The sequence below is a fragment of the Pararge aegeria genome, chromosome 20 (assembly GCF_905163445.1).
Source record: "Pararge aegeria chromosome 20, ilParAegt1.1, whole genome shotgun sequence".
NCBI lineage: Eukaryota > Metazoa > Arthropoda > Insecta > Lepidoptera > Nymphalidae > Pararge > Pararge aegeria.
The window spans coordinates 9,822,888-9,838,082 of NC_053199.1; the positions used below are offsets into that span (position 1 = coordinate 9,822,888).

General features: G+C 35.3%; 1 protein-coding gene across 2 annotated transcripts in view; it reads left to right on the forward strand.

The window, feature by feature from the left end:
• LOC120632621 (hemicentin-2-like) overlaps window positions 1-4,604 on the forward strand; it is a 96,723-nt gene extending 92,119 nt beyond the window's left edge. The window contains exons 4-6 of one of the 2 annotated variants that reach the window (XM_039902564.1): window positions 1,367-1,466; window positions 2,303-2,475; window positions 3,839-4,604. In XM_039902564.1, coding sequence (XP_039758498.1) covers window positions 1,367-1,466; window positions 2,303-2,475; window positions 3,839-4,059 — 494 coding nt within the window. In that variant the 3' untranslated portion in view covers window positions 4,060-4,604. The remainder of the gene's footprint in view (window positions 1-1,366; window positions 1,467-2,302; window positions 2,476-3,838) is intronic. The other variant, XM_039902565.1, reaches the window with a different exon arrangement.
• The last annotated feature ends 10,591 nt before the right edge of the window (window positions 4,605-15,195 follow it).

Below are 15,195 nucleotides of genomic sequence, written 5' to 3' on the forward strand. Positions count from 1 at the left end.
GGTTGCCTGGAAGAAATAGCTATGTAGCGATAAGGCCACCAAATTGTACTCTCTTGATATGTATTTATATCTCTGTAACTACTTTTGTTTCAATTGGTGTACAATAAAAGTGTATTCATTCATTCATTAATTATTTTTTAATATTCATATTATGGACATAAACTATAATGCATTTGAATTTGGTATTTGCAATATTTATAATTTTGTTAGGATTATTCTCGATAAAAAATGGGTCTTCTTGGTCATTTAAATTGTGGTGCCGTTTGGTTATTATAATATTCTTTGATGAAAGATTTTGTAAAAATGCTTAAGATATCAGTATTACAGATAAATTAATTTCATGAATATAAACATTTGTCTGAATAAAATAAGATATTTTGTCTTTGCTCATCCCCGAAATGAGGTTAATAGATTGCTGTATCTCTTCAGAATAATTGATTTTGTAGGCTTACGGGTGGAGAATCTTTATGTTATATGGAATTAGTAGGTATGAGGTAACGATCCACATTTCTGATATATTTATCTTTAGTACCTTCTAGCCAGGAGCGAACATAAAGTGTGAGCTAACACGTCCCAACTTAGACATCAGGCATAATATTGCAACAGTCAAAGGCAAGCCTACTATTACAAAAAAAATAAATTGATGTATCTGTTTTAGATTTATTTTATTAAGATTATAGATATCATGATATGATTCTATGTGAATCCAATTATTATTAAATACCCATCAATATACCGTATGTAAGTTTCGTCTTTACTAAGTTTAATCTTCAGAACGGTGATATGATTTTTACAAGACTTTCCTAAGTAGGTAGAGAACTTCACAAGAATTCATCAATGCTTTTTTTTAAATACATTTTGCTGGGTGAAAAAAGCGTCTTCGACTTGTCACCATAACAAAAAAAGAATCATGATAGCCACGTATCATCATGAATGTTATTCTACTAACTTTGCTCTTACCTATCGCATTAACACCTACGCCTCTAGTGGGTTGATGGACACAGAATGACGATTTGTAGGACAAGTTCCTTGCTTGTCCTGCCAACAATTCTGTTTATAAACGATTGTTGGTGACATTCCATCAGGAAGCAAACTGTTCCATCTTTACTTATTACTATTAAATAAACATCGGCGAAACGGATGTCTATCGGGCATGTATGTGTTTTGTATGAAAATGGTAAAATATCAGTGACACGTCCGCGCCACATCATTCAATTAGGCTTGCGCCTTATGTGAACCCTGTATTCACAGAACAATGAAGTTTCTACTCCTTACGATATCTTCCTTATTTACAGTAGCTCCCTTATATTATTCAAACAAATAAGAAGGAAAATGATGTCGATTTAATAAGGATGTTTTGTTCCAGTTTCCAAAGCGGAAATTCTTTCGGGCCCGGAGTTGTTTGTGCGCGCCGGGTCAGATATTAATCTTACTTGCATAGCCAGGCATGCGCCAGATCCCCCGAGGTATCTTTTTAATAACTTACTATTTTCTTAAGTAACTCTTTAGCGCTATACAACTTGTAACTGAATTACGAAATTATGTTGATGTATGTAAAAATATTAAATCAAAAGAAGCACATTTATTTTATCATACAACGGAATTCAAAACATTCTAAGTGTTTATTTATGACAACCCTATTGAAGATAAAAGACCGACGCGAGCATAGTACGCTACGCTACTACGCTACGCGTACGTACGTGTACCTAATAAAGGGACAGGCACATAATTTCAAATTTGAATGTTATGTTAGGGATGTACCTGGTTTCTTTCAGTAAAAACTATGGAAGTTGTTTACTAAAAAACTATTAGGTTTTCGGTTTCACAGATAAGTCTCAGAGACAGTAATCAATGTACCTACCTCAAGTATTATTTCGGATTTCATTTACACGTTGTATATATTCTCAATTGTAGATGGTGAGTCGATATTTTAGATTATGTAAGCACATTGAGCCACAAAACTGCTCTAAATTCCAAAACCTAGGCTTTGTAACTAGGCTTAAAATAGTAACAATATGCTCAATTTGTTTTATTTACATCTCATTACATCACATCTCTTTCTAGATATGTAGTTTTTCATCATATTAAGAACATGGTTCACTTTTTGGTCCGCGGATATATTGGCCGCGCTATAGTTACCACCTTAGGTTCGAACCCAGAACTTACCACCTATAACACCACATCGCTCACACCACCAGAAACATAAAGATGCTGTAATCGATGCTTGATAACTGACAAGCACCATGCATTGTCACAACTCCAGTTTATTTATATTAGCACAGTTTTTTATTATTTAATATAGTATTACTATGTCCAGTTTCATCTACTGGTACCGGGGCGCGAACGTGGTGAACTACGCGCAAAGAGGTGGCATAAGCGTGGAGACGGAGCAGAGGACGCGTACCAGCAGACTGCTGATAGCACGAGCATCGCCCAGGGACTCTGGGAACTATACGTGTGCGCCCAGTAGTTCTGGTAAGGATCCCAAGTTATCTTTCCCACAACCTGCACGTATAGCTAAGCCAGGAGAATAAAGTTTAATCCGCCGATTATATCTACTCACAAGGAATAAAATTCAGTTATCCACCAGCCAAAATACGGCAAATGGGAAAAAGAAGAAGTTGTCAATGATTTGGGATGTTGGAAACGGTACCCTTGTTTGATCATCATTATCATCCATTTGCGGCCCACTATAGGATACGGATCACCTCTCACGCTGGCTAAGTGCGAATTGGTGGATTAAACACGCCTTGAGAACAATAACGAGAATTCTCAGGCATGAATTTTCCTCACCATGATTTCCTTTACTGTTAAAGCAAGTGATATTTAATCGCGCACATAATGAAGAAAAATTTGAGGTGACGGGCTGGGGTTCGAACTCGGCCCCCCCGAACGTGAACCCGAACTCCTCCTCTCTATCACCGTTTCTAATTACACGTAATTTATTTGGATATTGTATGTAATATATAATTTCCACCCGTACAAAATACTTTGAACATTCTCCGTGGAGAAAATGTTAAACGTGCTGGTTGTTTGATATTCCTTGAACTTCCGTTTGGCAGTTCCTGCGAAACCTATAGTGGTCTGCTTGCTCGCTTGTTTGGTATCATATATTGAAAAAAAAAACTATGTTAGAGGCAATGATATTTTAGAAGAAAACCCCGCAAAACGATCCGAACACAACCGTCTCAGCGGCAGCACACATACACATTTTCATAATATATTACTTATATTTTACTACATTTCCAAGGCCGACCATTTGGCATTGCGTTACAAAATGAATCATGGAAAGGAGAAGCACGTGCGTAGACCGTTAAAGTATTCGAGAACGTATGAAGCTTGGGATGTGTGAATATTTTTTTCCACGTACATGCAAATTTTGGAACCAGCTTCAATCTGCTGTAAATCCACTTAATTTGAACCAGAAGTTTTGGGCCGATAAAAATACCTTAAAAGCCATCAACGTATAAGCAGCTGCCGGTGCTGGTAATAATCATGAACCGTGATATCCGTTTAACATCAGTGCCCTTAGTATAAGATGTGTCGAAGGTCATTTTCGACTACCGAAGCTCTAATGTCACAGTAAAATGGAATATGTGTACGTAGGTTTAAAGCTCTTATTTGTATACAGTTCTAAACCAAACGCTTTTAGCAACATGAAAGACAAGATTACCGAATTTGTGACTGTAAAACGAGGTGCATTAGGTCAATTTTGCTTTGTACTGTTGACTGTTTCAATACTCGACGATTGCGAGCACGCAAATTATCTAAGCGTTCTAGGTGCAGGTAAAAGGCATTCGAATGTTAGGTACTAATCAAATGTTTTCTTTTTTACCAGATTCCGCGTCGGTCGTCGTACACGTCGTCAGCGGTGAGCGTCCTGCAGCCATGCAAAGTCACGCCATACAAACTACGTCTAACTACTTACTAGTATTACTTATCATTGTCAACCTTAGAAAAGAATTCATGAACATCATTATTTATTCAATAATCACACTGTACTCAAATTTTCAAACTAAACTAAAAGGTTTGTGTTCTTCGCCGCTCATATCCAGATGACCTGAACAAGTAGTGGTAATTGTAAAGGCATAAAATGCTGTGTGGTGTAAACGGTAACAAACTGGGGTATGAAGAAACGAATTACTATAATTATTATGTACTTGCCGTCTGATTAAATTAGATAGTAATGTCACGATATTTTATTGTTTTATTTTAATTTCTCCACATTTCGCGTAGATTGACACCTTTCTAAAGGTCCAAAGGTCAACGCAGATCGAGTGGCAAACTCGACAGATGGTAATGATAAATCATCTAAGATGTTAATACAGAGATGAGATAAGGAACGTAAACAAAACTCAACTTTAATTGTGTTTAAAAAGAGATTTGAGGAGGTTTGTATGTTAAAAAAAAGTAAATGGAAATAGCGTTGCACCTATAGCTACTTGAATTCAAGGTAAATATAGGTCAAACTTATTAAACATAAATTAAAACCCGTAAAACTGAATCTCGAATTATGATTAAATTTAGAATGCCGACTATGAGATAACTCACTTCCCATTACATCTTCTTTACAACGGAGCTATCAACTTGAATTATAAATAACAACGTCGGTAGCCAAATGTGTCGGTCGGTATTAGACGATTTTTATGATTTGCTGTAACAGTTCTGCCATCTCTGAAAAAATCACAAGACGTAGTGATATATACATGCGTACTTATTTCGTCTGGCTGAGTTTTTTCTTTAAATATAATTAAATAGAGAAGTAAGATGAAACATAAAATACTATCTTACAAAGCATTTATGAATCTATCAGATCTGGAAATAGATGATGTTATAAATTAGGTGTATATATATTTAGTAAACACAACATAAGATGACTTCCTGCCTGATTAACCACTTAGAAAGGTACCTGGCATTGGCTAGATCAATATTGCAGAGGTGTGCTCTCAAAATGGTCCACGTTGAAAAATGGAGCCTACAGATTGATCGATTGATTGTTAAAAACAAATATCCGTTAAAAATCGCTTTCTCGCTCAGTCTGCGTTAACCTTTAGGCATCAAATAAACAAAAAAGTATACTTAGTTACATAATAAACGATTAGAATAAGGTAAAAACTTCCTATGGATAATCACGCAGAGATTAAGCCGTCTTTATTTTCAAATTAATAGGTGAACTTAATGTCCTTGTTTTCTTTTAGTTTTGTTAGGAAGTTTTACGAAATATCAATTGCAGGTTGTGTATTACGCGTTTATAGATATAAATATCATATACCGCGGATAAACGTATTAATTTCAGCAATTTAAAACGAAATCGAACCCATTTACTAAGTGAAATGCAAACATCAAAACGAATTACGTGAAACCTGCCTTGTTTAGAGAATCAAATTAAAATAGAGTAAACATTTGGTTTCAAGCATGTTTTAATTATAAATGTAAAATAGGTATACTATTTGCCTCAGTTTCGTATCTAAAATGACATTAATATAATATGTAATTTTATTCAACATTAAAAGGTGTTTATTTATAAGAATAATGCGCAAATGGTCTGTGAACGACGCAAAAGAATCATATCCCGGTATTGTGTAAATAAAATATACAAAATGGTTGTTATGGAATTCGTATTGTTAGTCGCAGATATTTATTTGGACAAATAAGAAACGGAATACTATCACAAAGTCTTATTTATTTTGTCCCTTTTACTTTACACATTTTGTAAGGGTTATTATAGAATAACAGAACTAAAATTTAACGTCCGCGTCCTAGTGTTGCATAGTCGTTCTTAGTTATAGTAGGAGACTCATCATGCTACTCCAATGCAAGTTAGTGGGCTTTAAAGATTATTTTTACATATAAGTGATAGTAAACGGGACCGACAGCGTAACGTGCTCTTCGAGGCTAGGGACAGCAACGAAATATTCGAATATATTTGTGGTGGAAAGCTTGTGGACACCACAAGCTTTCTTTTGCGGTTTTTTCACCATTTGTCAGGATGTCAGCCAACTCGTTTGTTCATTTTGATGGAAACAAACATAAATTTTTGCCGCTAAGCAGCATATTCCAGTCTGAAAGAAGCGGTTGCCGGTATAGTTACAGCGGTTACAGGCACATAAATTATACCCACGCCTCAGGTTGACGGACACGGGGCGGCCATTTGTAAGAATGTCTTGAATACAGTCCGAATTGTTGCTCTGTTTAAAGGCGATTATCAATTAGGTATAAAAAAAAACTTTACGTAAATTTGTCATTTCGTATGGACAGTTAATTATCTAAAATCTGTATCATACTAAACTTAACCATGGGAACACATTCCGACGGGTTAAACAACATCGCTCAACCGATTGTGAGTGATGGAACTTGGAGTCCCGAGGTCTCAAGAAAATGCATGCTTGATGGTAGGTCAAAGATAGATAAAATTTCAATTTGAGTTGCTGATTACAAGCGGCACAAGTAGACCATGGCATCGCATGGTTCACGTTTGTCCATTTCGGTTCGGTCCAGTGTACAAACTGAGAAAGAGAATGCAAAAGCTGCGATCACTTGCATGGTTCTTATGAAATTTGGTCGCGCGAATAAAACAAATGATTCTTCAAGTAGTATCGGAGCGTAAACACTGAATGCTAGTTATTACATGTGTTTTCACACGTAAAGTTCCGATGTTCGAAGTCGGATTGGTCCTACTTTCGTTCGAACTTTTAAAACAATGGATGTTGTTATATTAAATCATTTGTTTTTCGACTATGAAAAACGTAACCAAAGTACGCACTCAATGCGTACGACGAGCAGTGGCGTGCACTTCATACATGCACAAAAGCACTGCATATCCAAATGATCCAAATGATCCAAATGATTATATAATTCGTATGTAAATTAGATATCATATCGAGGCGTGAACGGACAAATGGACATAACTCCGATTTCACGATTGGCAACTTTAAAACTCAAGCTAAGTTTAATGAAACAAAATCAGTACGTCTAACTACGTTTGAATTTTGAATGCGACACATCTTTTCGGTAATATTTGAACGGCAAGGTGTGTTATAGATCAAATTAATTTTGTCGACCGCCTGGCGCAACGGTGAGCGCAGTGAATTTAAGTAGGAGTTCCCGGGCTGGATTTCCTGCAGGGAATTTATTATTTCTGAATTTTCCCTGGTCTGATCTGATCTGGCTTTGGCCGTGGCTGGTTACCACCCTACAGACAAAGACGTGCTACAAAACAATTTATTATTCCGGTGCGATGTCTCGTAGAAACCGATTAGTGGTATGACTACCATACTCTCTAACAGGTTAGTCCGCTACCATCCTAGACGGCATCATCACTCACCACCAGGTGAGATTGCAGGCAAGGGCTAACTTGTAGTGGAATAAAAAGAAAACATATATTACAAGTTATAATTATTTTACTTTATCAACTTTTGATTAAAATAATCATACATTCAGAATAATAAAAAGGCACATGACAGACACATACATGCTGCACAATATTTAACATTCTACAAATGTTTCTTACATTTATAACTTTCAGTTATTTTTTCCAGATGAGAGAACAGCTGTTTATATCAATCAATTTACAGTTGCTTCAATTGCACGTAGTACTTATCGTTTATGGCAATAACATTTTATCGTAAACTAATGTAGGGATGAAAGATAAAAAGTTTCTACAAAAGAACCAGTCCACCTGCGGAATTGATTACTTGGGATGATAAACCGCTCAAAACCTTCATTAGTTCTTTTGCGTAGCTACCTAATGACAAGGTTGCTTGGAAACATCCGGCTCCGCTTTCATCTCTCACAAGATAGAATGAATGTTAGGCTTCTTCTCGGTAGAATCTGCCTTTCAAACCGGTGGAAGAGAGTCACTACACACAGACAGACTTGACGTTTCAAAAGTGCTTATATTAGGCCTACTTGAAATAAATGAATTTTGAATTTTAGCGTTTCTCAGTACCAGTCCGGAGTTCTTTAGTCGAGTTATTAACCTGGTTGCCGTTAGTGAACGCTATCAGTTAGCGTTACATAGACATTAAATAAATCTTTTAAAACCGCCATCCTCGATTGGAGTAGCATTGTGAGTCAAAGTGCTACTCCAATCGAGGATAACCTCTCTGTCTTATGAGAGGGGAAACGCGAACGGCAGTGACACATTTACAGGCTAAAGATGGTTATAGTGTCCTTAGAAAAGAAATGGTAAAAATAATGTATCATTTGCCCGATATGATCACTAGCTCCACGTTTTCATTCGCCTTACCGTTTAAAGTTTCATATCTAATTGTGTTTCATATAACCGAACTGTTCGGATCGGTGTCAGCACTCCGTTGTTGATCAAACAAAAACTTATTCAACATAGAACGGATTGTATCGCGTATGACATCAGAGTGGTGTATCGAGACAACGTATCATGTCTGCGAACCATTACCCGTTATGATAAGAATACGGCGGCGATACGGCTATTATGATCGGATCCGTGAAGGTAGCGATTTCGGAAATCAAATTCGCGAAATAAATAAATAAGAATCGTCATCACGTATTTCAAGTAGGTTTAATACACTTTGATAATACATATTACTTATTTCTATTAGTCGCTATGATAAATCATCATAAATTCCATAACCTTTCTCAATTAATGTCTATCTTACGATAAAATAACTAAACTGACGGGTAGATTTGCCAAGATTAGCGCGCCCAAACATTGAAACATGCATTTCTTATTATCTATTTATTTATAGTTTTGTTGTATTTATGTGTAATATATATTTCTTGTGTGCGTGTGTATGTCAATGAACTCTTCCTAAACGGCTGGACCGATTTGAATGAATTTTATAGTATGCGTTTGGGTGGCACCCTGGATGGTTTAGATTCGCAAATCAGGCCGACAGAAGGCGCTAGGGTCCGCTAGTTTATGTGTATATTCGAATATATTTTATTATAGTATATAAAATTACACATTATGGTTGTAAGGTGTATTCTATTATATTTTGAATTATTAATACTAACTATTCTTTATGTAAATTATAACTATTTCATTATTTACTAGCTTCTGTCCACAATTTTATCCGCGTTTTCTACTTCTGCGGAAATTGTAAGTCTGTAGGTATACCTAATTTCCTCAAGATCGATGCATTGATTAAAACGAACATAGGTAACAAACAAAAGGTCAGATTCCGCATTCATAATGCTTTTATGAATACACCACAGAAACAGTTCTTCACAAACATCATTCCAAAGGAAATTTCGTCTCAAGCATCTTCAGGAGCTGTTGAAAACGCACAATGCCAGGATTGGTATAGATAATGCACCAAGATAATGGGTGCATGCATAATAAGCGAGGATCTATAACGTAATTGATAACGTCATCAATATTGCATAACTCATTTGTGACAGTGTTATTAATTACCGCGCTGACAGTGTCTAATGAACATTTCCATTCGCGGCAAACTTTGTTTGGGACTTAGATGGATGTGCGTATGTAAAATACATAGCCCATTCTCTTAGAAATGTCGATTTGTATTGATAAACTGTTTAAATGTGTGCAAACGTATTTCATTGTGGGTGGAGATTCAATGGGCAATTTGGGAATTCTGAATTGGATCTGGTCTGGTCTGGTTGGAGGCTCTTAATCCGGTTCAGAGCTTAGATACATATTTCACTAAGAATTGGCAGGTGATTTCAAAAAAGTTTATAACATTACGTTATTGATATAATTAAGATAAGAGAGATAAGAAGCTGGAACACACCACTTTCGCAATATGCAGCTCCAAAGAATTTTGTCACTTGAAATTATTGATTCTATGTCAAAATTGTATCCAGTAAACTCATAAGGCAGTTCTCATCAAAATATAGGATGCAACAATAAATTTTAACTTCGATACGAATAGATTATTTTCAAACATAATTTAACGCAATTGTAAATACGCCTCTGTAAATTTCATATAAAATAGTGTATAGATAATAAGTCTTAATAACATTTAAAATAAATACGTCTATTACACGTCACTCGATTGCATAAAAGTTCCATAAATGATATTGTATGAATTATAAATTAGCTCGAATTGTAAATAAATTTTGTAAATAAAAAATGTTTTACGTGTTATTTGATTGAGTTTTATTTGATGTCCGTTTTATTTAAATGTCTTGTTTAGTTATCGTAATCAAGACATTTTGAAATAACAAACCTTTTAGACTTTTGGCCGCTTTTTTTTGTAACCTTTTGATATTAGATAAGTCTTAAAAATACTAAAGAAAGAGTCTTTGGCCACAGACAAAAGACACAGAAACCATGCACTGAAAACTAATTCATTTCCTTTGAAAGCTTCCTTGGACTGCGAAAGAAGGAGGGTTATGTTTTTCTAATAGTATAGTATAGTTCCAATATTACTACTTTTTCTGTGATTAAGAGAGCTGATCGTCATCCGTCTAGAAGGCATCAGCCGTCAAATCTACCACCCTTAAATGTGATTTAGCGATCCGGTGCGATGCTAGGTAGAAATCGATAAAAGGTACGGAATTATTATAGCTGCCTATAATAATTCCGTACCTTTACGGTACCAACAGGTTAGCCCACAACCATCAGGTTAACTGACAATCATCTTGGACTCTATTTGTTAACTTAATTCGTAACCTCAAGCTAAAGCTACGATGGTTCAAAATGCGCCCTGTTCCAAAAAAATATCTTTAAGAGTGTATTACTATAAGAATTCAATTAAAAAGGGTCCAGGAACCTTTTAAGATTCAAAATACGGAAAATATCACCACAAATTTACTACAATCAAAAACATGAACGCATCAAAAGTGTCTGCTTTAGAATTTTTTGAATAAGGAAAGTTTTGCCTTTGACTTTATATAAAAGATTCCACTGAAATAATATTTCGCGGAATTTTAAACACATTGTTCAAAAACGCTGCTGAAAATAACCCCATTCTGTCAAAGGTATTTTTCGACAACGTAACTTTATAAAAAAATCAGGCCTTAATTAAAATCCGTTGAAAGTTTGTCAGCCTTTGTCTTTATGTGCTCTTAAGCTTTCCCGAGTTTAAATTGGGGTAAATGAAAAAATCATAATGATTTATGCAAAATTAACATGTCATGTACATTTTATTGATGTGAAACTTCTTTATCGACGTATGGGAGAAATTGTATAGCGATGTAACGGATTTCTGTTACGCGCCATCTTCATTTTTAAGTCACATAGGTACTGCACGTTCACGTGCCATATTTATTTCTAATACATTCGACACGTGGGTGTGATTATGGTATTTTTTTGTAAGTTATTTCAGGTTGTAAAATTTTATTGATAAACAAAAATTACCTGTATACTAAAACCTACGTAAAACTAATTAAAATCTAAAACGTCTTCGAAAACGTCTTCCTAAGATGCTGGCAGCATTGCTCCTTTGGAGGGCCAAACTAATTGTTTGGCCAAGGTAACTGCTCGCTTTTGGAATACCTTTAGAAAGAGCTCGAGCCCCCGGACCCCACGGTCCTAAAGTCTCTACTCCAAAAGACGCAAAAAATGAAATTGCTATCCAGGTTTTCATATTTACCTAACCTCTTGGCCTGCTCGGCACAAGTTAACCTTAGTTTTTTATTGTAAATATCAGTAAAAGTAAATAATTTTATTACAACTAGCAATTATTAATTGATACGACTGTTAATCTAGTAAACATTAATAAATTGTAATTATAAAAAAAAACGTCATAAAGAAGTTTTACTTTTTACGCGTTTACTACACACATTTTCTTATTCCACTATAAGTTAGCCGGTTACTGCAAACTCACTTGGTAAATGAATATACTTCATCGAGTTTCTACGAGGCATCGCTCCGGAATGGTTAACAGCGACATGTCTTAGTTGTTAGGATGGTAACTAGACGCGGCCGGAACCTCCCACCAAGCTCCAATACGCTGAAACTATAATTTGCCACACAAATTGTTCACAGAGCTCGACAGCTCAAACGTTGTGTATAATTATGACAATATGTCATAGTTCGTTTGTTTGTTTTAAATACAGTTGAAGGACCTAAAAACCCTTCTTGTCTTTGGCCAAGTGGATCGGTTTATATTTGTACGCAGATAACGTTAAAACAAAAAATAAACACTGTCTAAATCTGAACTTCAAATGTTGTATACTTATAGTCACTTGTACTTTCTCTTTATCAAACCATTACCGGCGCACTACAGTACGGATAGCATGGACAGGAGGCTGTTTTCTCCCCGGGGAAAGGATAAAAATGTATCTTCTCCCACAGCTTTATCAACTCTCAGAGCACTGGCGCACAAGTGGAAATAAAGGGGATTATAATCGGGGGTTATAATTTTTGTTTCCTGCTGTGCTAGTCCTGCAGGCCGTAAGTCTTTTTTAAGAGTAAGATGGAAAATGCCTTAGCCACGCTGGCCAAGATTGTATGGTAGACTACACAAGCTTTTAAGAACACTTGTACTTAGTTTAAATTAAACCTCCGTTATTTGTGGTTGTCAAATAGAAACGGTACGCGATTTAAAGCAAATCGCTTGCTCGCATAGGCTTTCAAAATGACACGACATCCAGCGTGTTATTTTTGTTTTTTGATGATTGAAATTTCTGTTAATTTTGAAGACCAAGTTTTTCTGTCTGGCCTGTTACAAAACAGGAATAATAAGATTCAAGGTAAGTACTATATCGTCAATAGCCTTTAAAAGTCCACTGTTGGACTAAAGTCCTCACCCAACGGAAAGGTTTACAAATAATCACCACGCTGGGCAAACTGGTTGGTGAACACGACAAATGGTAGTAACTACTATCATCACGTGATTACCAACCCAGAGGTCGCTGCTGCGCCGTCATATTCCTTAAGGCGCCTCGTATGTCACCAGCGGGGTGGTAAAGTGTATTCTGATGATGGCATATCACCACACGTCACCAATATACTCGTATGTTTGTTTTTAACAAGCATCGCGCCATAGCTTAGCGCAAAGTAAGCGACTTTATGCGCTCATCCAAGAAAGAAAATTAAATGTTTCAAGTTTCTTATTTTTCAAGTAATATTAAGAGGTTATTGAGTTCCGCTAACAGAATGGACCCTAGGAGGTAAGCGGCACCAGAGCGGTAGAAATAATCCGGCGTCGGTGAATATCGGAGGAGTCGCGTTCAACTTTTGCATGAAACATTCAAATACTGTATGGCAATAAATAATTTATTGTTTTGATCGGATTCCCATGTATAACAATCATCATAATTGAATTACCAATTAACATAAAATTATTATTGTTACATTGCAGACTCATGAATATTGATTAGATGCTAGTGATTTTGAGAGTAATGTGCTATGTTTCTAGTGATTAGAACTGACTCAACTATACCGATACTTCTTGTACTTATGACATACTAGTAATACTAGTGACAATGAGATGAAGGTCAAAATAAAAAAAAGCATGATGTAAGTAGGAAGCGGTGATAGCCCAGTGGGTAGCCGCTCGACTTCACTTTCGAAGGGCTGAGTTCGAATCCCAGCACGCACCAAAATTCTTATATGCAAAGTACATGCATAGTTTTTGGATAGGTTTTGTTTGACGGCTGATTGGCGCAGTAGGCAGCGACCCTGTTTTTGTCGTGGGTTCGATTCCCGCAACTGGAAAAGGTTTGTGTGATGAACATGTATGTTTTTCAGTGTCTGGGTGTTTATTTGTATATCATAAGTATTTATGCATATTATTCATAAAAATATTCATCAGTTATCTTAGTATCCTAACACAAGCTATGCTTACTTTGGGGCTAGATAGCGATTTCTTTCCTTTTTTTTACAATATACAGTAAAAAAAAGAAAAGAAAAGAACAGTAACTTGATTGATCTTAAGTTGATCTTAGAACTTTCCAAAATTTCCTACTTTCAGTCGTTTGGTATGCAGTTTGTCTGCAAGTCAGTCAAGACAAAGCCTTTCATAGAGATAATTGAATTTATACCTAAATTATTGAAAATATGGATGTTGGAAAAAAGTGACTGCTTAGTTTTTTGCCGGCTTCTATCTGCCTTCCAAATAGGTGGTATAGTCTCAACAAACAGACAGACTTAACATTTAAAAATTGTGTGTAAAGAATTTGAAATTTTGAGTAACCGTAGGAAACATAATTATGGCCATACAAACACTCTTTCGCATTTACAACATTAGTGTGAATTCCATAGTCATGTAATGCAATACTTTTTATAAGAATAAAGCGAAGACATAAATTGTAGTTTTCAACATTTATTCCGGGTCTCGGGAGAGAAATATAAGAACCGCGGGAAACTAAAGTGCAGAGTAAAAGCGCCTCAGGGAACGAATATAAAACTTGTAATTATGGCCACTTGGGGCGGTTAAATAAGAATACCATTAAATTTATTTACGTTTACACCTTGTTTATTTTCTCAATCTATCTCAATCGAGGAATTCATAAAAATAAAACAATCCACACTAATATCACTTTCACAAAAAAAAAACAAACCCATCGAGTCGGTTTTCTTACCTTACCTAGAACTAGAACCAATTATGGTAAAAAATCCCTTACCTTGGAAGGCGCCAAATTTTATAATAAAATACTATTATTATAATATTTTATAATAAAATACTATTATTATAAAATACTATTTCTATACCTATAAAATATGTAAACTCATTCAATGTATTCAAAACTAAATTAGCTTCTTAAATATTAAGTAATACCAATAAATTTAAAGATCAATACATTTTATGCGTAGATAATAATAGTAAAATTGAATTTAGCTTAGTCTAATGGCAAAGTGTATTAATTTATTATAGAAAATTAAGTTTCCTATGTAAGTGACTTAGGTCTTTTTATGGGAATAAATGTCTTTAAACCAAAAAAATGCTTACTAATATTTTAAAACCAAAAGTGAGTCTGTTTGTTTCTTTGTTACCTATGTTAGTTACAGTCGTTTAACCGATCTTGATGAAATTTTATAACATGTAACTTGCAACCTGGAGATGGAGATAGACGATATTTATTCCGGAATAGCGGCTGATTAAAGTTATCAGTTGGTTTTATTATCCCGGAATAATGGATACCTGGGGGATTTTTAAAAGCCCAACAAAAAAACGCGGAAGATGTCGCCGGCCAAATTTAACTAAAATTTTCGCGTAAATAAAAACTTAGTTCCTCATTAATTTATTTTATTTAATACTCTTTAAATAAAAATAGGTGTTCCAAATTAATTTTCAACCACAG